Genomic DNA, 23,124 nt, shown 5'->3' on the forward strand with positions numbered 1-23,124 from the left:
TTGCAGTGTTAAGATGGTTCATGCCGCACAAGCACTCTCTGAAATACTAAAACAAGGGTATCAAAGCTGTAAATGATATTTCTCCTTAAAATAAGTAGTTTCTCTGAAAATGTTTCTGTATGGTTGCAATAAAAATGCAGCTGCCAAGCAAGGAGGACCGTTGGTAATCAGGACGGATCAGGGACTGTGGAAGTGGTCACCCCGTTTTGGATGCTGGGAGTATGTTGTCCGTAGCCCAAGGCAGCTGGCCTCAGGGCAGAGAAAGGGGCTTCAGCTACGGCTTTAGAGTGCCGGGGGCTGTTTTATTTGACAGTATAGATGGTTAAGCTTGATTACCCAGGTCTAGACTCTGAAATTCATATAGACACAGCCTAAACTGCCAATTATGAAGGAATAATGAAATATTGCCTAGAAAAGAAAAAAAAAGTGTAATGAAAAGCTTGCAAACAATGGTTTTTATGTCAGCTGATTTTGTACATCTGCTGATTTTATTCCGGTGTATTTTCTTTGGACTTTTCCCTACTTTACCTTTCTTCCTGTGTGATTTTTCCAATCTAAACACACTCTGGAAATTGCTAGTTGCTGCCCCTGGTAGTTCTTGGTTTAGTCTGAAAGGAAGGTTATTAGCCTTAGATAGGTTGTACAAACATCCAGCTGCAACTGAGTACTGTATAAAAAGGCAGATGAATGGACCTATGCATTAGTGAGTTTCCAGTATTATGCAGAGTCATTAAATACCTTTAAAGCATGTGATTTTTAATGTAGTATTAAAAAGATAGATACTTTTACAGTAGAAAACAAAGTAGTGATCAAAACAAATAAAGCATATCTCTTTAAAATCAATGTGTATTGCTTACTAGACTAAGCTCAGGAGAGGATCTATGTTAAATTGCGGTAGGTATTTGGGAATATATAAAATTCTGTGGGGGTTTTTTGGGTGTGTTTTATTCATTTTTTTGTGAAATCTCTTTTATTTTATGTGATGCATGTATTCTAAAAGACAAACTAAATCGGTCAGTATTTTCCACTTGTAACACATTCCTGTAAACGCTTTAAATTCTTACATTGAATTCAGTACTAACTCAGTACTAATTGAAATTAAAGGGAATACTTGCATTGATTTCAGTGGATATAGGTCAAGCTTTTGATATCAACACCTGAAAGCTTATAATAAACCACACCAGAAAAAAACCCTTAATAATAATTTTTTCTTCGGTTATTTTTACTTGAAATTGTGGGACTAATTAGTAGACAGTTAAACACTGTATGCATTTATCTTCACTTTATTTTGATTTGGAATTATAAGCAAGATGACGTTTAAACTTACATTAACTTTTGTTTTAAATGAGTTTTGCTCTACCGTAATATGCTTTGATAGAATTCCAAAATGGTTAAGAATTTTATATTTGGACGAACTAATGCTTAAAGAACAGGGGTTTACTTTGTAAAACTGAAATGATGTCGTGTCTAGACTCTGTTTTATAAAAGTATCTTTTTGTGTGTGGCCATTTTTGCAATAACGTGAATTCCTCTTTCTGTAGTCCCTAATGTCAGCCGAAATGGAGATCCTTTTGTACAAACATCAATTGTGGAAGCAATTGCCACTGTTGACAGAGCAATAAATTCAACACGTACACATCTGTTTGACAGGTATCCTGTTTTTTTTTGTATCGTGAAGTCAAAATTAATTTTGTGTATGCTAGAAATAATGGAACATTTATTAAACAAGAAGCCATTTTATTATTTAAATGGCATTGTTAATATCTGGTTAGTTCTGGGAATACTAACAGTTCAACACGTAAGGATTCCTATTGTTTAAACACTTCTGTTGAGATCTCTGTTCGCTGCAGCATTTTTTCCACTGAGATAATGTGTATTAAAAGGCTACTAAATGTTTAATTGCTACTAAATGTTTAATGTTTCATTATTTTATTAAATATTTTTTTTGTTTGCCTTCCATTTTGAGATGAGTAACCAAGGTATGTACTAATCATGTTGCTGAACGTTTACATGATTTATGTAGTACTGTTATTTTGTAACTCCTGTGTACACTTACTATTTTTTTCAAATTATCTATCAGTCGTCCTCGTTCTCCAAATGATTTGCTAGCCTTATTTCGATACCCAAGGGATCCATACACTGTTGAGCAAGCAAGAGCTGGGGAAATATTTGAAAGGACATTACAGCTTATTCAAGATCATGTACAAGATGGTCTAATGGTTGACCTGAATGGAACAAGTCAGTACTCTTTTCTTATTTTTTTGTGTTGAAGTGTATTTGCATTCTCAAGTCATTATACTTCAAGAGACATTTATTTTCCGAGTCTGGGTCCCAACTGCAGAACCATTACATTGAAATCAGTGGAGTATTTGGCTTTGCAAAACTTTACCAAATATATGTTTGCCAAATTCAGTCCTTGGTTTGCATGTTGCTATGTTGTGGTGTAACTCGATTTATTTGAGCTCTCCGAATACAGTCTTTTTATTTTTCCTCACTTGACATATTAGGGAAAAAATTATATTCAGATTCTACTGGTCAAATTTGGTATAATGGAAGTGCATAATACATCCTGTTTATTAACTCCCTGTGTGTTAATTCATTAGAACCATTGTTTCATAGCAGAACAGACTTTTCTGTTATGTATTAAAAATAATCAGTATTTTGTTTAGGTTTCTTTAAGTAAAACCATTTATTGTCAGCGTGCCTTGGCAAGGAGAAAAGATGATAAAACAAGAAGTATTTGTATACTTTACAAACCAAGGTTTCTGCATGTACCACAATAGTATTCAAAGAAGTATTTGCCACTCATTCTTTAAGTGCATATCAAACTAAGCTAATTGTTTCCCTTAAAACCGATCTGATGTAATGAGAAATACAGTTTTTGCTGCTTTTTATAAATAGCAGAAAAATACGAGGTTCAATATTTCTACCTTTTAGTTATTGAAGTCCAAGTTCAAATTCATAAAGTCCAGCTGGAGCATATACAACTAATGTGTGTAGATATGTATGTGGATAAGCTTGAAACATAGGACTGAAGCATTTGGAAGTAATGATAGCATTTTGGGAGAACTTTTGAGACTTGAGACATAGCCAAAAACTACACTGAAAATCTAGAGGAAATATTTTTGCTTATTATATTGTTTTTGATGTTTATAATTGAGTATTTATTGTAACTTCCGAAAACTTTAACTCTGACTGTGAACTAGGCAAGTATTTATAAGACCAAAGACTGCAAACTTTGTAGAGTACTGTAACATTTGATAGTAAAAGCAGCTTGTTACTCATTATTAGAACTGAGTAAATAGTTTGTGATGAATAGTTTACCACAAAAACTTATTCAAAATTCTTTGAAGGCTTGTGTTTTATAAGAGCAACCCAAGTTAATTTGGTTCTCTGATTAGATGCATATGCAAGCATATTGAGCATAATACTAGGAATATATGAAATCTGATGTGTGAGAATTGCCTGACTACTTTTCACTAGGATTTGTAATAGTTAAGTTCAATCACCTAAAGTTTACCAAAACTTGGCATTAAAGCATACTAATACAAATTAATGAACACAAAATCAGGCAACTTTCTGTGATACTGGAAATTCTGTTCACAACCAGAGCTTGCTGCTGAGCCCTACAAAATCCACAGAAACCTGGCTTTTAGGGAAACTTGAATGGTTAAGTAAATCTGTTTTCATTTAATAGCCTAATGCTCGGATTTAGATACTCATATTTGTCCTTACTTGGTTTTATTTCAAAATGCAGAGCCCAATGAAAGGTGTTATTTAGCACTTTTGCACTGGGAACAGTTGAGAAACTTGACAATTTACTATTCAGAGACTTTTTTTAATGTAAAATCTTGGAATATCCCAAGGAAAGACTACGGAGCCAAATTCTCTGCAGTGCCAGACCCTATAACAAGGGGAATAGCCACAAATTGCTTCTTGGAAGGTTCAGATTGGATGTTAGGAAACGCTTTCTCACCAGGAGGCCAGTGCAGCACTGGAACAACTTATCTAGAAAGGCTGAGAAGACTCAGTCTTTGGAGGTTTTCAAGCCCGCTAGACAGGGAAACAGCTGAGCTGATCCAGTGCTGGAGACAGCCTTGCTTCAAGCAGGAGCTTGGTCTGGGTAAGAGGTCCCTTCTAATCAATATTTCTGTGATTCGATGAAACATCTTTCTTGCAGTTTGGAAAAAATAGAGCCAATATTATGTGAATTGAGCTAGCCAGCTTCTAAGCACTGGAAATGCTCAGTGCCCAGCCTTTTAGAAAGCAGAGCCAGAGTTAGTACCTACAATGTGAGGGGTAATTAAGGATCTGAGACTGCAATTTATGTCAGCCTCCACTCTGCTCAGAAAGCCATCAGATCTAATCCATAGATGAGACATTGCCTCCAACTTGAAGTTCTAAACAGAGAAGCTGAACCTTTTATTTTAAATTGGTAATGAAGGTCATTCCACCCAAAATATGCATAGTCAAGTTACAACTTGATTTCAGAAATGTGGGTGGCAACCAGGATAACCACTGCAGACAAATGTTTACGTAAAGACTTCATGAATAATGACCATAAGGAAAGAACTCCATGAGGAATGAAGATCATTTAAAAAGGGGTGTCATTATAAAGAAGATATGTTTTCTGGGTGTAGCTTTAGAAATAAACTGCACTTGTAACCAGCATATTATAATATGTTATCAATAATATCCTCAAAGTGTGTATTTTGCTGCATTACCCAGTGGCACTTACTGGTTTTACTCTGTGGTTTATTTTTCTTTTTCCTAGTCTGAAGTATTCCATAAAATAACTTATGCATGTCCACAAGAACAGGTTAGTTTTTTGCCTAATGCAAGCACTAGGTCTCTAGTATCTTTCCTTTGACTTGTAAACCGCTCGGAGTACAGGTAGCCTGAGGCTGAGAAAACATACATCCCCTGACTGAGCACAGGTCCTGTCCCAGCTGAGCGGCTATGAGCAATCCAGTCCCTTTCAAGGCAAAGACAAAGAGGGACTTTAGGTGGTTTGTTTGAAATTGCCCTGCGTTGCAAAAATTGGCAGAGCACCAATGTGTCTAGGACCCATTTATGTGTTGAATGGAGATGAAGGTCAGTGTCTTTGCAGGCATGCTGGGACTGAGCTCAGGACTAAAAGGAACGTTTCCCGACGGTGTGCAATTAGCCTGCACCGACCTCTTGCAACACTGCGTTCAGTTCATAGTCTTGAGTGATTACCGTCATGGCGGCAACCCCATGAACCTGTGGGAACACAGTACCACTGTATGCGCGCTCATTTCCTTTTTTATTTCTGCCTTTATTCTGCTTGTCTGGTTTTAGTCCTGACTGCAAGACTTTCCAGATCAACAACCACGGTGGTGTATGGTGGTTCATAGTTAGCTAAAAGTACACCTACACTGCCAAATACTCTACCTCCTGGGCTCTCTCCTGGATCCTGGAACCTCGCTCATCCACGCTGTGTATCTGTTAATCACTGAAGGTGTACCTATGCTCTGGATCAGCAGTGCCCATTTGAAGTGAATCTCCCAGTTGTCCCCACTCACGGTGCATTGTTATGAGTTGTGGTATGGTCTTGAACATCATGGATTCTTTTCAAATTAAGTGAAAGATGTGGTCCAGGGATACATTCAGTTCAGGAAAACAAAGTAAAGCTTTTCTGAAGAAAACCCGCTCCTATTGCACAATGGATGCAGTAGGGGTGTCTGTCTTAGCATCAAAAATTTCACTCTACAGACACATTTCTGTTGGTCTACACAAGTTGGTAATGTAGATATTGCCCAGATTAATTACTTTTTTTCCCTGAAATGAAGCCCAAATGTTTATAAGAAAAAATCACTTTTAGAATGACTCCTAATAGGCAGCATGGACAAGGTACAGCCTGACTGTTCTGCTATTTGCAGTCACCCAGCACTGTACTAGGAGGCCTTCCTTATGGTCTTCAGTTCTTCCACATGCCGTCATACCACAGCAGAGATCATGCAACACATAACCTTAGTCTGAAGTTATAAAAACATAATTCTCATTAGTTACAGTATATATTTTATATATACTATTTTTCCACGAATTGAGAAAAAATGCAGTTATGCGATAAGTATACTGTAGTCCCAGAAGTGAATGGTGTGGATTGCAGAGGAAACCTCTGCCAAGTGTTATGCAAACACAGTTTTCTTTAGAAACTAGTCTTGGGTAATGTGAATGTGAGTTACTCCATAACACTTGTCCTAGAGCTCACTCCTCTGTTTAGCTATATTGCCTGGGGTTATTTTTTTTGTGTGTTTTGCTGAATTTTTTTCTTAAAATTCTGCAACTTTCACTGTAATAAAGCAAAACAAAATAGTAATGTTCAGTGAATTACCAAGTCTCAAAAGATAAAGTCTTGGAGTCCGTGTAAATGTTACTGACAGTTTCTAAAATGCTTTAACTAACTTGGGGAAAATTTTCCCATTTGTCTCAATATGAGGCTTTTATTTCTGAAAATATCTCTGCTTTTTTAGGTGTCCAAATAAGTGATGAGCTCCTTTTGTGAACATTTTGTAAAAGTTGTACTTGAATTTGCATTAAGAAAGTTCCCTCCTGACCTAATAGTGGTTGTTCAAATGACCTAATGCTCTTATATTCATACATGATTATTATTGTTCCTTTTAAACAATAAGGATATTTAATCTGGTGGAAAATATAATATAGTAAAATAACATTGCAAAGAAATTAATGATCTGTGGGGACCATGAGTCTATGAAGTCTTTGATTTTCATTCTGTCTTTTCTTCTGCTTTCAGGTTATCACTATAATGACCTTGTATCCCCACAGTACTTGAATCTGATAGCTAACCTCTCAGGCTGTACAGCCCATCGACGAGTGAACAACTGCTCAGATATGTGCTTCCACCAGAAATACAGGACACATGATGGAACCTGCAACAACCTTCAGCATCCCATGTGGGGCGCTTCTCTGACAGCCTTTGAACGTCTGTTAAAGTCAGTCTACGAAAATGGATTTAATTTGCCTCGGGGAATTGAACCCAAGAGGCTCTCAAATGGCTACGCACTCCCCATGCCTCGCTTGGTTTCAACTACCCTGATTGGAACAGAAACAATAACTCCTGATGACCAGTACACTCACATGCTCATGCAGTGGGGTCAGTTTCTTGACCATGACCTTGACCTCACCGTGGCTGCCCTAAGTGAGGCCAGGTTTTCAGATGGTCAGCATTGCAGTTCAGTTTGTACAAATGATCCTCCGTGCTTTTCAATCATGATACCACCAAATGATCCCAGAGTTCGAAACGGTGCACGCTGCATGTTTTTCGTGCGCTCCAGTCCGGTTTGTGGAAGTGGCATGACATCTCTCCTGATGAATTCTGTGTACCCACGAGAACAGATCAACCAGCTGACTTCATACATCGATGCATCTAATGTGTATGGCAGTTCAGACCATGAAGCACTAGAAATCAGAGACCTGGCGAGTCAAAGGGGTCTTCTGAGACAGGGCATCGTACAGAGATCTGGCAAGCCCCTTCTTCCATTTGCTACTGGCCCACCAACAGAATGTATGAGAGATGAAAATGAGAGCCCAATTCCCTGCTTTTTAGCTGGTGATCAGCGTTCTAACGAACAGCTGGGTCTTACCAGCATCCACACGTTGTGGTTTAGAGAACACAACAGAATTGCCACAGAGCTACTGAAACTCAATCCACACTGGGATGGTGACACAATATATCATGAAACACGCAAAATTGTTGGTGCAGAAATGCAACACATAACATTTAGCCACTGGCTACCTAAGATCTTTGGAGAGGTAGGCATGAAGATGCTTGGCGAATATAAGGGTTATGATCCCAGTGTTAATTCTGGCATAACTAATGAGTTTGCAACTGCCGCTTTTAGGTTTGGTCACACACTCATTAATCCTTTTCTGTATCGACTGGATGAAAACTTTGAACCTATTCCACAAGGCCATCTACCTCTTCATAAGGCATTCTTCTCTCCATTTCGGATTGTAAATGAAGGAGGCATTGATCCACTTCTAAGGGGATTGTTTGGTGTTGCTGGTAAGATGCGTGTCCCATCACAATTACTCAATACAGAATTAACAGAAAGACTCTTCTCCATGGCACGTACTGTGGCTTTAGATCTGGCAGCTATGAATATTCAGAGAGGCAGAGATCATGGAATTCCTCCCTACCATGATTTTAGAGTTTACTGTAATCTTTCTTCAGCTCAGACTTTTGAAGATCTGAAAAATGAAATTAAGAATCCTGAAATCAGGGAGAAACTTAGCAGGTGAGCCTGAGGTGAAGAAAAACAATCAATTATCTAAATGTGCATGCAAAATTAGTAGCTAAATGTCTTATCCAGAAGAAAAAATTTGTTAAGAAAGGGATAAAGGGATTTTTAAAAAAATTTCCATCCATAACAGGAAATAGATGTGGAAAGTTCTCACATGCAGATAATTTCTCCACTTCGACATCTCTCTGTGTGTTCATGAAATTACTGATTTGAAATGTCTGGTTTTATAAATGCTGTTAAATATTTCTTTTGTGTAAGGTCATATTTCATAGAATCATAGAATCATAGAATAGTTTGGGTTGGAAGGGACACTCAAAGGTCATCTAGTCCAACCCCCCCTGCAATCAGCAGGGTCATCTTCAACTAGATCAGGTTGTCAGTCTCATGTAAGTATTTACATGTTCAGTTCCATCCATTCCGTACACTAAAACAAACGGGAATATTGTTCACTGTATTTTCATGTGGGCAGCCTTCATTACTGGTAATCTATTCTTCTTTAGAGCATCAGTGTTTGAAAATCAGTCTTCAGCTACCTGCTACCTCTAGCTTATCTACACAAAATCAAAGACAAAGAATTAGTCTCAGTGACAGTAAAAGAAAAAGTGTACAGGGGGGCAGGGAAGAGAAGTTATTGAAAAAGAAATGGTTCTAAGAAATCAGAAGAAAGCTACTAGGAGAAAGGAAATTGTGGGGTAGACTTGCAGACCCCTGTGATGTTACTCACACATACAACCTACATTGCAGGATTTCTTGCATATACACCCACAGGTTGTTCACAAAGTATGTAGCACTATCACTTTCATTTTTACTGTGAGTTGTTCATATCTCTTGCCCTTAGTTTTGCCACATACTGGTTATTTTGTAAATGTAAAATACTGGTTATTAAATATTCATGGTTTTCTCTTTATAGGTTGTATGGTTCCCCACTGAACATAGACCTATTTCCTGCTCTAATGGTAGAAGACTTAGTTCCAGGGAGCCGACTGGGGCCAACTTTGATGTGTCTGTTAAGCACACAGTTTAGGCGCATTCGGGATGGAGACAGGTAAATTGAAATACCATGGAAGCCAAAAGTCATTTTAAATTGAAGATGCTTAATAACAGTTGCAATGTTTTTTTCCAAATCAAGCTGCATTTTATTTTCACTTATGATTTAAATACATAATTGAAAAGATGAAGAATCCAGGTTTAAAACATTTTTAGAAGCTATGATTAGTTTATTTTTTAAATCTGTTACTTTTTATGATGAATAGGTCATACTCAGCTCCAAAAAGCACCACAGCCAACACAAACAACAAAAGTTTCCTTTCTGCCAGTTATTCAAGTCACTTACCTTTCTGAAAAAATGGATGTTACTCATCTCATTTCATTGGTATTTAATTATTTTATTGGCAAAGGAGTTTTGGTGGTTGAGACACTTTCACCATCTGCATTACTTAAGCGTAGGTTGGAAAAGTATCATTCTGTGTGTATAACCCCTATACATATATTTCAATACAAGCAATCTGTGCACAAAAAGAGTCTTAAAAGCAGAGAGGTTATCCCAAAGAACACAATTTGATAATTGTTCCTAAATCACTTTACACCCACATTATGAGCAATTTCTCATTTTCAGTTTCTGCAGTACCTGAAATAAAACAATGGCCATTGCTGTTGTTAGAGCAGCCACATCTCCCTTGCATACTTTCTGCACACTTGTTTGGAATCTGAAAATGAACATTTCCTTCATTTTAACATAATTTGTGACCTAGAATCCTGGTTTTGGATGGCATGAGGGTAGAAAGACTTACACTGATTAGACCCATCCTAGTGAAAGGGAAACAGAGGAATAATTAGGAAATTGCATTTGAGTCACTCTCTCTGATGTCATTTGCTTTATATAAGTTATAAAGTTGCTACTTAATAGAGTCTAAAGGCTTTTTTATTTCTGTACTCAATAACACAAGCCTTTTTGTATGTTTTTTTTCAAGCAACTTTCTTACATAAAGTCTGTTTAAACATTAAGCTGTGAAACATAAAACTCTCATGCCTGGAGGTAGAGTATATGCAGTATGAGCTCCAGATTGCTGGTGATAGGTACCTATTTGTGTCACAACAGGATGATGATACTGCTTTTCTGTGTATGTCTGTTTGCATTTTTCCAGCAAAAGACTTTTTTTTTTCCTGAAACAACAAAAATTCAATATTTAGGAAATGGGATTCTGCTGTCCAAAGAATACAAATGTTTTGAAGCAACATGCCAGCAAACAGTAAAATATTATTAGACATAAGGAAAGCAACTCTCACTTCTTTGAAAAGCCTTTACAATGGGCAGAGGATCAAAGCTGACAGCACCATGCAAAACAAATGTGCCTATGCAGGGAAAAGAAGTGATGTTTGAAGGGAGCCTAACTTCATGTCAAGATGGAAATTTCAGAATGTGCTATTCCGATCACAGTACTTGGAAATACATTGGCCACTGTCCAATGCCTTATGAAATGATACCATAAGTAGGTAAAATGAAATTTGTTGACCATTCTTCTAAGTTTAGTATAAAATTAGTAGTGATTTTTCATGAAGTTTTAAGAGTCTCCTACTTATTTTTGGTTGAAATAGGTGCAAAAAGTATCAATATAGAATTACAACAACAGTTTTGTGAGATGTAAGCAGTATCACAGTGAACAATTCTTGTATGTTAGGGTAAAATGTTTTCAAATCCTGGACAGTAACTTAAAACATTTTCTTTTACAAGGGCTGGCATGCTTTTGATAGTAATGTATTATTTATATTTTCCCTTGATAACCACAATGTTTCCTCCTTGAATATAATGAATTAACTGAGCATATATTAATAAGTCCCTGAATTAGTGTAGTCACTAAAATAGTTTTAGAGAAAAAAAATCCTTAGTAAATTAAGCAGTCTCATTTATCTTGATAATAAACTAGGTATAGATTAACCATTCTTCTAATCTCAGCAATTCTATCAAAATTTTTTCATACTCATAGGAAAGTTGCCTGGAGAAAGAAATCTGTGGTAGTTTAAGCCTCTACCTTAAAAGAATGCTGAATTTGGCAGTCTAGTGCCATTTTAGATGTCCAAAGATACCCAAGACATTGAAATGGGACCCTTTCAGTGTCAGCATGATGCCAAATAACACCGGGCACTTACATTTTGGGATCTGGATCACTCCCTCAGATACAATGTAAAGTAGAAAACAGGATTTATCTGAATACAGTATTGCAATATCTCTGGAAAACTGCACGTTTTGATTTTTCACTAGCAAACTTGTATTTTCTGTGAGATTACAGGTTATGGTATGAGAACCCTGGTGTGTTCATGCCTGCTCAGCTGACTCAGATCAAGCAGACATCTCTTGCCAGAGTTTTGTGTGACAATGGTGACAACATAACCAGGGTACAACATGATGTCTTTAAGGTGGCTGAATTCCCACATGGATATAGTAGCTGTGAAGATATTCCTAAACTGGACCTCAGGATGTGGCAAGATTGCTGTGAAGGTCTGTATACAGTGGATTTGTGTGTATTAATGTGCATTTTGTTTAGTGTCTGTTAAATTTATTTTAAGAAGATATTCGACTATTGTTCTGGTTTTGTTAAGATGTTACAAACTCAAATCTGGAGCAAAGCATTACTATTTAACTTCCCAATTGAAGAAGAAGAGTGAGAAAGATTCTTATTTACTGAAGTGTCTTCTTTGAGATGTCTACTCATCTGACTCGGTACCAAAGGCTGAGTTCTGTCTCATTGCTGATCAGCTGTGGTGCTGAACAATTTATTTGAGATAACCTTTTTGTCTTCATTAACTGTGAGGCTTTAAAGGGGAGAGGTAGAATAATGTTCCTTGCTTATTAATAAGGGTATAAGGCAGTTACCACAACCCTTGTTAAGTGAGTGAACATTCCATATTTTATATGATATAGACACATTCTAAACATAGCATAGGTTTGAGCATTGCACGGTGTAAATAACTGTTTTCCTGTTTTCTTCCTTTTGTGGATAAACATTCTTGTTCCTTGCCATCTCCTTCAAAAGTTAGGACAGTGGGGTGATTTGTTTTTCTTCAGAAGTAAGCTTTTTTTCTGCAGAAACAAGGTTTACTTCTCTACATGAAGTGCAGGACATTGAGAATCCCATGTTGCTTTGTAGCCTGTATGTTGGTTGTTATCTCATATACAGATTTTCTGCATGGCCTCTCTTTAGCCTTTATAACATCAGACTTCACTGCATCTGTAACATAATTAGAAGATCCCTTCCCAAGAGAATCTTCTGGATCACACAGATTTGCAGAATGATTTGCAGTATCATCAACAACAAAATACTTCAGAGGACAATGACCTCTCTTTATTGAAATCTCCTTGACAGTGTTGGTATAATTTTCTTTTGAGAAAACTCAAATGACATGGCCTGGCTGAAAAAGTATATTCAGGAATTTGGGGAAATTCTCTGTGGAACTCTGATTTTCTAGAAATTGCTGTCAAACAAATTACTAACTGGAAAAAAAAAAACTTTCTCATTGCAGAGGGTAATGGTACTATCAGCTGACAAGTATTAGGATCCTATAATTTACCTAGTAAGAACCTGGTTTTCAATACCAGTATCTTGTAGATTTGCTGATGAAAGTTACCTATCTCTGAGTTCTTAATCTTTTCTCCTGCTGATTCTCTTGAGTTTGCTACTTGAGTTTACTACTTATGCGTAGGCTATTCAATATTCTGTCAAAAGATATGCATGAATAAAGAACCAGTAGATTGTATTTCTGAGAGAGAGGTCACACTCTTCTTCTAGCATCTGTTTAACACTTTTGGTAAGATACAATTGTTGCCAATGACAGAGGGTCCTTTGGTGATATAGCTCAGAATTTAAGGCAGTAGGTAAAGTGTAAACTGATGGAGGATGTCGCTTCAACCTGGTACAGATACCGTAAATCATGAAATCATAGAATCTTTGGGTTGGAAGGGACCTTTTAAGGTCACCTAGTCAAACCCCCCTGCAATGAGCAGGGGCATCTTCAGCTAGATCAGGTTGCTCAGAGCCCCATCCAACCTGACCTGGAAGGTTTCCAGGGATGGGGCATAAATACTGAGGAATGGTTCTAACTAGTCTGACTTTTACCCTGGGAACAAACTCGGGTACCGTTAAAAATGAAAAAAAAGTAGATAGAGATTTACTAATCAAAGATATTACACAATTTAGCTTTTAAACTGATGACTGTCTTGTCCATTAAACACCTCTTTAAATAATAAATCACTATAATAAAATCGCTGTCTAAGAACATTCACCCTTGGAAGTCTAGGCTCAAAATCTCAGTTATCTGTCTGACACTAGGAGAAATAAATACTTCAGATTTCAATGAAATCTTGTACAATTTTCCCCCGCATAGTTCGTTCAGGTCTTACCCTAATTTTCACCAGGGTTTTTTTTTAGATTACTCAGATTTTGTAAACAATATATTTACTAGGTTTGCCATTCCCACACAGATCATAATAGCTTATAAAACTCTAGATATGGTTGACACATTGTAATTTTAACGCAAAGTCTTCCAGAATCTCTTAAAAGTAATCCTGACATATGTCAGAAGCATTCAGAGAAAATCAATTATCACTCTTCAAATGCTTTACCATTAGCAGAGAAATCATATTCTACCAGTTCAGGCTAAGTTCACTTTGCCATGGTTCATGCAACTTGGCAGACAGTTTCACAAACACATACTTGGCAGATGTTTCACAAATACATTAATTATATCGATTTGGAAAAATTGTAAAGCTCTTCTGAGAAATTGTGTGTTGATTCTCTAAATGTTATGTTATCACTGAGCCTTTTCGAGCAGATGTTATCTTTGGAAGGTCTTTAGAGTATTCAGCCATTCAACAGCCCAGCTTGTATTTTCATTCAAGAATGTTACTACCAGAGAGTACTACTGGATGCAGTACAGTTAGAAAACTGCCAAGCAAAAGAAAGGGTAAATAACTCAGGTTATTTAAAAGATTTCCTATCTGTATCCCACTTTTTCTGAACTCTTTTGAAATCCAAATGGGGATCAGTGACAAGTGGTGTCCCTCAGAGGTCTGTACTGGGACCAGTACTGTTTAATATCTTCATCCACACAGACAGTGGGATTGAATGCACCCTCAGCAAGTTTGCAGATGACACCAAGCTTAATGATGTGGTTGACACGCCTGAGGGACGGGATGCCATCCAGAGGGACCTGGACAAACTCGAGGCATGGGCCCATGTGAACCTTATGAGGTTCAACAAGGCCAAGTGCAGGGTCCTGCAACCTGGGTCGGGACAACCCGGGTACCAATACAGGCCAGGGGTGAAGGGAGAGAGAGCAGCCTTGCCGAGAAGGACTTGGGGGTACTGGTGGATGAAAAGCTGGACATGAGCCGGCAATGTGCACTCACAGCCCAGAAGGCCAACCTCATCCTGGGCTGCATCCAAAGCAGCGTGGCCAGCAGGTCGAGGGAGGTGATTCTGCCCCTCTACTCTGCTCTGGTGAGACCCCACCTGGAGTCCTGTGTCCAGCTCTGGAGCCCTCAGCACAGGAAAGACATGGACCTGTTGGAGTGGGTCCAGACAAAAACCACAACAATGATCAGAGGGATGGAACACCTCTCCTATGAGGACAGTCTGAGAGAGTTGGGATTGTTCAGCCTGGAGAAGAGAAGGCTCCAGGGAGACCTTCTTGCAGCCTTCCAGTACTTCAAGGGGCCTTCTAAGAAAGATGGGGACAGACTTTTTAGCAGGGCCTGTAGCAGTAGGACAAGGGTTAATGGTTTTAAACTAAAAAACGCTAGATTTCAACTAGATCCAAGGAAGAAATTTTTCACTATGAGAGTGGTGAAACCCTGTCCCAGGTTGCCCAGAGAGGTGGTAGATGCCCCGTCCCTGGAAACATTGAAGGTCAGGTTGGATGGGGCTTTGAGCAACATGATCCAGTTGAAGATATCCCTGCCCATGTCGGGCGGTTTGGACTAGATGACCTTTAAGGGTTTCTTCCAACCCAAACTATTCTATGATTTTATGATTCTATTCTATGCAGAGGTTAATTAAGAAAAAACAAAGTATGTATTACATGAACTGCTTTCTTGCGCGGGTGAATAGGTGTGATGTTTTCTGTGGGAATCCAAGGTTAAACAATTAATTTAAAATTTGTTTTTCATTCTGTGGCACTGGGGACATACCAGTACTGTGGAGTAGGGGGCATACACAGCATATGTTCAGGAATAGCATTTATTTTAACTTACATAAATTTTCTTCAAGTTAAAGACTTTAAGTTTACTTTCTTCCTTTGAATTTATATTTGTTGTTTGTTTATTTAGAAGAAAAATATTGTATCATTCTCCATATTTAGAATACTTCTGATTATTTTATAATTAAAATCCCTCTAAGTTAAAATTTAGAAAAGAGAATACTGTTCGTTTCACTTTATGTATGTTGAATAAGTCACCCATATGTTCAGCTGTTTCAGTCTGGTTAAAAAACACATCTGTTTTTGTTAACCTTCCTGTTTTGTTCAAGTCAAAATACTTTTCTGTATGAAGAATAGAAAAATTTCTTAGCTACAAAAAGCTACTCCATAGATTTCTTGAATAAAGCTAGTATTTATTACCTATAAAGAAAAGCATTATTCCTTTATATAACAACAATACCTAAAGATTACCTTTAGCTTTCAGTTAACGAATCATACAACAGAATTACTAGTTTATGGTGGGAAAAAGAAGGGGTTCCACTAAGGTACACAAGTTTTTCTTCTGGTTTCCTTCACTTTCTACCTTTGTTTGTCTTGTCAGAGATGGTGAGTAATTACTGCAGATTTACTTCAGCTCCTTATTTGAGCAAAGAGCATCCAAGCTTCAAGTTTTTCAAACAAGAAACTTTTGGTGCTTTTTTTTCAGGCTCTCTAGTGCAAAAAAAGACTTCCCCTCCCCCCCCTTTTTTTAAGTACTCAGTGTATGTTTCCATGATTACTCTTGCTGACTTTGTATCTCAGTTCTGAACCCAAAACACAGAAATGATAACTCTCTCTTCCCTCAAATATAAGCATTCTGTTATGGATATGCCAAATGTTTTTGTGAAATGATTTATGTTAAAAAAAGAATAGAAATTAGGTACAAAGACGTATTGGCTGAAATGGAAACATGATGTTACTCCAAGTATGTAATTTCAAAATGTTTTCCATTGTGAGTCTTTAATGGTTTCACACTTTTTTTTTGTAAATCAAAATGAAAAATTTCTTTAGCCTTTTGTTTTATGTCAAACAATGACTCGGTAGGAAGTGATTCAGGCAAGATGCAAGTCATCTTCATAAACCTAAACTGATTTAGAAGGCCAATTTTTCTTAACTGGTTCTCAGTTAGCAACCAACATATCTCCTGTATCAGATATTGGTTTTTTATCTAATTCAGGAAAACAGCCTTATAGAAATTATGATTAAACATGTTTAAATCCCACTGAATTTTATTAGAAGACTTAAGACACACTCTTAATCTGAGTGCGTTTATACATGGTCTTCCAGTAGGATAGATCTGTATTTATGAATTTTTGTATTTTAAGACCAGACCAACAATTATGCCATCTGTTGCTTCTGTACTGACCACATTAATCTCTGTGATTTAAGAATTGCTTCCAGAAAGCCATCAACTATTTGTTGTAACAATTGTGCTTTATTCTACATTCAAAATTGGTTGGCTTTTACTTCTAGTATTATATCTGATTATGTGCTTCTCTTTATGCCCTTTCATCTTCAGTGAAAATACTAAGCAGCACTGGGCTACACCCTAAATGCTGTGGAAGACTTTAATGTTTTAAAATGTTAACAGCAGCCTCTGCAAGATCTTCTGTGACAATAGAAATTCTTTACCAAGAACTCTTCAAAATACCAAAATGGTGCAATTTAGGCCTGAACATGTTTTCTCTTTACACAGATCTTGTGGTTTGCTTCTGTCTTGTCATAATTATTTTTGCTTTCTACATTCAAATGTATCTTTTTACATTAAAATTTACATTTAAAGACAGTGTCTATTAGCTTAATAACAATTCAGACTATGCCAGGCTACTAAAATAAAGTTCCATGGTCTGTAATTTTAAAGATTATATCCTTTTTTCTTTGAATAGTAGTACAGATAATGTAGTCCAGCATTTCGCTATGATATAAATTATATTGAGAGAATCAGTACTTTTATTTATATTTCATCCAAACGAAGAATATTTTATCTTTTTGATGTATCTATGATCAATAAAATACAGTTGTAATTCATAAACTTAAATCTTAATTAGATATAGATTAGACCTTGAGCTGTGACAGTACTTTGTCTTTGCTGCCAGGGGTCTCATGCCAGTAGTTACCATCCCTAGTGAAAGCAATAGGTTGTCAGTCATAACATTTAACCCTAAACTCCTAAATGAGTCCCCAAAGGTAAGATCTCAGCCTCTTGAAGTCCCGCTGAAGGCAGTAGAGAAAGAGATGTCTCTAAAGGACGATTCAGGCTGACTCCTGTGTCACTGCCCATAGACTGTAAAGGAAACACGGGTCGGAAAACGTGTGGATGTGGTGCTTCAGGGCATGGTTTAGGGAACATGGTGGCGCTGGATTAATAATGGTTGGACTTGATGATCTTGAAGGTCATTTCCAACCGTAGTGATTCTGTGATTCCCTGATTCTAATGGAAATGTCTCGGTGATTTCTGCAAAACTAGGCAGTCGGAATCTTTCCTTCTTCTCTGTGGACTGTTACTACCTTTGTAAGACACTAATACCTTCACAGTCTAATGGGCAGGTCAGTTCTTAGGTCAGTTCTTAGGGTCCTTAGAGTCCTTACTTTTCAAACTTCCAAGTTTTCATGGATTTTCAGTCTGTCTGAAATTATTTTTTCTCACTGATCTTTGATATTTATATTCAAAAAGGTGCATGTTTTTAATCTGCAACTTTTTCTAAATAGTCCTGTTTAATTTTTCTGCTGGGGAGATTGGATTTGCTTTGGTGTGGTGTTAAGAACCTTATGGTTCTCCTTTACCATCCTGTGGGCTGTCAAAAACCTGTTCAGATCATGAAGACAGGTTATGTTTTTAAATGTCTTTAGGTTATCATTTGCTGTATATTAACAATTTATATAGTCATGTTCTGTAAATTATCTGGATATTTGCTTTCTCTGCAATGTCTGGGCCTTCTAGTTTTGGTAGCATCAGTCTCTGAGCTTCAAGGTCAACTACAGAGAACGTCTTTAGTATTAGAATTCCTGAGTATGTCAGCGGGGAGATGAAAGTCTGGGTTGTCACTTAATCTTCTACATTCTATGCTGTTATTTTTGTCCAGATGTTTAAATAATGCTTATGCAAAATACATCTGTTCCAATCAGAGGAGATTACTGTTGAATTTTAGACCAACATATTACAATTTTTGCTGGTATTTAATGTATCGTTTGTTAGAAAGTCTTATTCAACTGAAAAAATGAAGAGGTGCATTGTAATGTGAAGGGATGCGGCCTACTTCGCAATAACAAACCCAGCTATTTTGAGTTAGGACTTCATTTGGAGTGAAAAGTCTTTTTCCTATGTTGTGTAATTTTTAAGTAGTTGCTTTGTTAAAACATCTAGTCAAAAAAATCTTTTGACATTTCAGACATTTTCAGTGTTTCTTCTCCCTTTTATTGCTCCCACTGGCACAACTAAGTGTTGTTAGATACTTACAACTGCTTACAGTAACAGCAACATAATTCCATACACTAAACCTCAGAAAACTGAAGTATAATCAAATAGAAGCAATAGTTACATTATATGTGCTTTTCTTCACATTCCCTTAGTCTTTCAATTTGTTAAATCTCCTTGACAGAGACTTTGAGAAGCGATTGACTGGGAATTAAGAGTGCTCAATACTTCTAAACATCAAGTTTTTTCTATCTCATTTACATTATAGGTGCATTTTTAAAACCTTGTGGGAAATACAATCATAGAATCATTTAGGTCGGAAAAGATCTTTCAAATGATCAAGTTCAAATGTTAACCTAGCACTGCCAAGTCCACCAATAAACTGTGTCCCTAAGCACCACATCTACACATCTTTTAAATACCTCCAGGGATGGTGACTTAATCACTTCCCTGGGCAGCCTGTTCCAATGCTTGACAACTTTCAGTGAAGACATTTTTTCTAATATCCAATCTAAACCTCCCCTGGCACAACTTGAGGCCATTTCTTCTCATCCTGTTGCTTGTTACTTGGGAGAAGAGACCAACACCCACCTCACCACAGCCCCCTTTCAGGTAATTGTAGAGAGCGATAAGGTCTCCTCTCAGCCTCCTCTTCTCCAGACTGAACAACCCCAGTTCCCTCAGCCGCTCCTCATAAGACTTGTGCTCCAGACCCCTCACCAGCTTCGTTGCCCTTCTCTGGACATGCTCCAGCACCTCAGCACCCTTCTTGTAGTGAGGGGCCCAAAACTGAACACAAGATTCAAGGTGCGGCCTCACCAGTGCCGAGTACAGGGGCACAATCACTTCCCTACTCCTGTTGGCCACACTATTCCTGATAGAGGCCAGGACGCTGTTGGCCTTCTTGGCCACCTGGGCACACTGCTGGCTCATGTTCAGCCGGCTGTCAGCCAGCACCCCCAGGTCCTTTCCTGTCAGGCAGCTCTCTGGCCACTCTTCCTCAAGGCTGTATCCTTGTGTGGGGTTGTTGTAACCCAAGTGCAGGACCCGGCACTTAGGCGATTTACTGAAGATGTGAACATGGCTTCAATATACAAATGAATTATCTTGACACTTGGAGTGTAACAATACCTAGACTGTAGAACAAAACTTCCATGGAGAAAAGGGATTATTAGGTTGCACTTAAACATTCAGCTTTTGTGCAGAAAATGAGTTGAACTGGTTATGGCTAATTTGGGGAAATTTTTCTCCCAAAATAATCTTCTGTATTATGTAGGATTTTTTAAACTATAGCAGTTAATAGACAAAGGAGAATAGCAGAAACCTTTCACAAATTGCTTCCAAGAGAAACTAAAAATTTCTGTGACAATCAGGAAAACTTTAAGCAAGAGATTGCTTTAAGAAAGAAATGCCTCTGACCAAAACTAGTTCTTTCTCCAATGGCGTTTGTCATGGTTTAACCCCAGCCAGCAAGTAAGCTCCCCACAGTCGCTCGCTCACTCCCCCCTGGTGGGACAGGGGAGAGAATCTGAAGAGTAAAAATGAGAAACCTTGTGGGTTGAGACAAAGACAGTTTAATAGGTAAAGCAAAAACCGCGCACGCAAGCAAAGCAAGACAAGGAATTCATGCACCACTCCCCATGGACAGGCAGGTGTTCAGCCATCTCCAGGAAAGCAGGGCTCCGTCACACATAACGGTGACTTGGGAAGACAAACGGCATCACTCCGAACATCCCCCCTTTCTTCTTGCTTCATCTTTATCTGCTAAGCATGACATCAGATGGCGTGGGATATCGCTTCGGTCAGTTGGGGTCAGCTGTCCCAGCTCTGTCCCTTCCCAGCGTCTTGTACACCCCCATCCTACTTGCTGGTGGGGTGAGGAGCAGAAGAGGCCTTGACGCTGTGTAAGCACTGCTTAGCAGTAACGAAAACATCCCTATGTTATCAACACTGTTTTCAGCAGAAATCCATAACATAGCCCCATACTAGGACTCTGAAGAAAATTAACTCTACCCCAGCCAAAATCAGCACAGCCCTTCAGTGTGACCCCTTTTCTCACCATACTAAATATGGAAGTGTCTAAGCGTGATTAAAAACGCCTTCATGCTAAGCATCTTACAGACACAGCGGTCTGTTCCTGTCTGAAGGACCTTAGTTTCCGAGTAAGCAGCAAGAAGATTGTCTGAGAAACAGCAGAACACCCAGGAAGAACGAACAATATGTTGGCAGTAAATATATTCTAGTCCTTTGGTGGTGGTGTTATTGTAGGAGGAAGGTAATATACTGAAGAATGGGACAAGCTGCAAGAAAAAAAAGGGAAGAAGAATTGCGTGAATAGATGATGTTCAAGAATGGTCTGTAGGTATTGGTTTTGAACTGAAAATCAATCAGTACTTTTTTTTTTGTCAGTCTTTTTTTTTCTATCTCTAATTGATATTAAGCCATGGACAAAGAAAGTTTTTCCTAACAGGGAAACTGAAATAGTCCAATTTAAGTAAAAGTCCAGTACAATTAAAAGTAGTCCAAGATACTTACTTTTGCATAATCACAGAGCAAGCAATGGTATTTGTTCATTTTATGTGAGACAAGAACTTTACATTAGTTTCTCAAGTCGCTCAGTCCAACAGTGTTTTGAGGCTCTCTTCTTGACTTGAAACTTGTGCAATAATGTGTTAATGCTGTAGGTATTCCATCTAGCTACTCCTAAATTCCAGAAAAATACTTTATAAAATGTTATTGACTTTCTGAATAAATTTGTTCTGGTGCAAGTTAAGAGAAACTTTAAGGGAAATTACTTTTTCCCCTGTCCAGTTGCTTTGATGGCTCATTCTGCTAATACCAGACTTAGCTGGGGTATGTCCATGGGATTCTGTAATTCTCTTTCCCTTCTGTTTTTTTAGCAGACTCTCTGCTCCTAACAGTTGAACATGCTGTTGGTTACCGCTGCAGCTTGGCCCATTGTAACTTTTTGTTTTAAAGCTTCTGTGAACAAAAATGAGAAAACTTCTATTTTCTCATTGTCTCTTCTCCAAAATGCTGTTCCAGTTTTGTTTTGTATTCCTTTTCTTTTTTAAATGGGATGCCTTCCAAATACTCACTGTGTTTGGAAGGCTAAATAAAGTGAAATGAAGGAAAAACATACTTCATCCTGTGAAGACATCCCCATAGGATCTTCAGAGAAGATTTGTCATGATTATTCTCAGGCTTGAGGTTTTCACTCTACAGTGGGGTCTTAGGGTCTAAGTGACTGGTGATACCTTCAAATCCCTCAAATTTGAAAATAGGGCTGGTCAACCAGTATAGTGTGTCTGCAAATATTCTCCAGGATTTAATTAAAGATTCTTTTTCAAATGCCAAAAATAACAAGTAATAATGCCTGGAATAGATGAGGAAGCAACAGGCTGTTTTTTCTGTTACTGTTTTCCTCCATATGTAACTACTCCATTCCAAAAAGCAGAAATGATTAAAAGCCAAGAGAGTGGTAATTTCAGAAGTGAAAAGAATAGTTAAAGTAGCACTGATATATTTGTGAAAATAATCTTTATTCCTTTGTTTCATACCAAAAAGCTGGTCTGTGAATAATACAATTCTCTGTATCCAGCTGGCTTAAATGTTGTATCACTGAGACATATCCAGCTGCTGTCAAACTGATTCCAGAGGAATCAGACTGAATGTATGAATTGCCTTTGCCAATTCAGAAGATACTGTAAAACCCTATTAATATTATAACTGCTGGATTATACTGTTGTTTATAATGTTTAATTTCTTGTCTAATTTCAGACTGCAGAACTAGAGGACAGTTTAATGCATTTTCATATCATTTTCGGGGAAGACGTTCTCTTGATTACAGCTTTCAGGAGGACAAGCCCTTGAAGAAAATGAAAATGTCCAAAACAGTAAGGTGAGATTTTTTTTTTTAAAGAAGTATGAAAAAACATTTGTTTTAAAAACTGAATGAAACGGAGTGATTTCTTTGTATGTGCATACCACTTTTTTCCAGCATCTGCTTTCTCAAGTTTATGGTTGATGTATTTCATTCTGACACTTCTGCATGTCTGCTAACAGTAAACCACTTTTTTTTCAAGTGCAAATTGTGAGTGACACAGTATAGTGCTTTTGTTCTTCCTGTGCTTTTCATGAAAAAACTCAGTGAGGAAGCATAATTTGGGGGATTTGGAATCCCACATTCCT

General features: G+C 37.7%; 1 protein-coding gene across 1 annotated transcript in view; it reads left to right on the forward strand.

Annotated features, from left to right (window-relative positions):
* Nucleotides 1-23,124, forward strand: part of LOC104621224 (peroxidasin homolog) — a gene marked incomplete at its 5' end in the record, with an annotated part of 44,143 nt that overhangs the window by 15,923 nt on the left and 5,096 nt on the right. Inside the window, 6 exons of the mRNA XM_010287653.1 lie at nt 1,542-1,650; nt 2,081-2,238; nt 6,779-8,282; nt 9,199-9,333; nt 11,576-11,784; nt 22,714-22,834. Coding sequence (XP_010285955.1) covers nt 1,542-1,650; nt 2,081-2,238; nt 6,779-8,282; nt 9,199-9,333; nt 11,576-11,784; nt 22,714-22,834 — 2,236 coding nt within the window. The remainder of the gene's footprint in view (nt 1-1,541; nt 1,651-2,080; nt 2,239-6,778; nt 8,283-9,198; nt 9,334-11,575; nt 11,785-22,713; nt 22,835-23,124) is intronic.

Source organism: Phaethon lepturus, unplaced genomic scaffold (genome assembly GCF_000687285.1).
Source record: "Phaethon lepturus isolate BGI_N335 unplaced genomic scaffold, ASM68728v1 scaffold9585, whole genome shotgun sequence".
NCBI lineage: Eukaryota > Metazoa > Chordata > Aves > Phaethontiformes > Phaethontidae > Phaethon > Phaethon lepturus.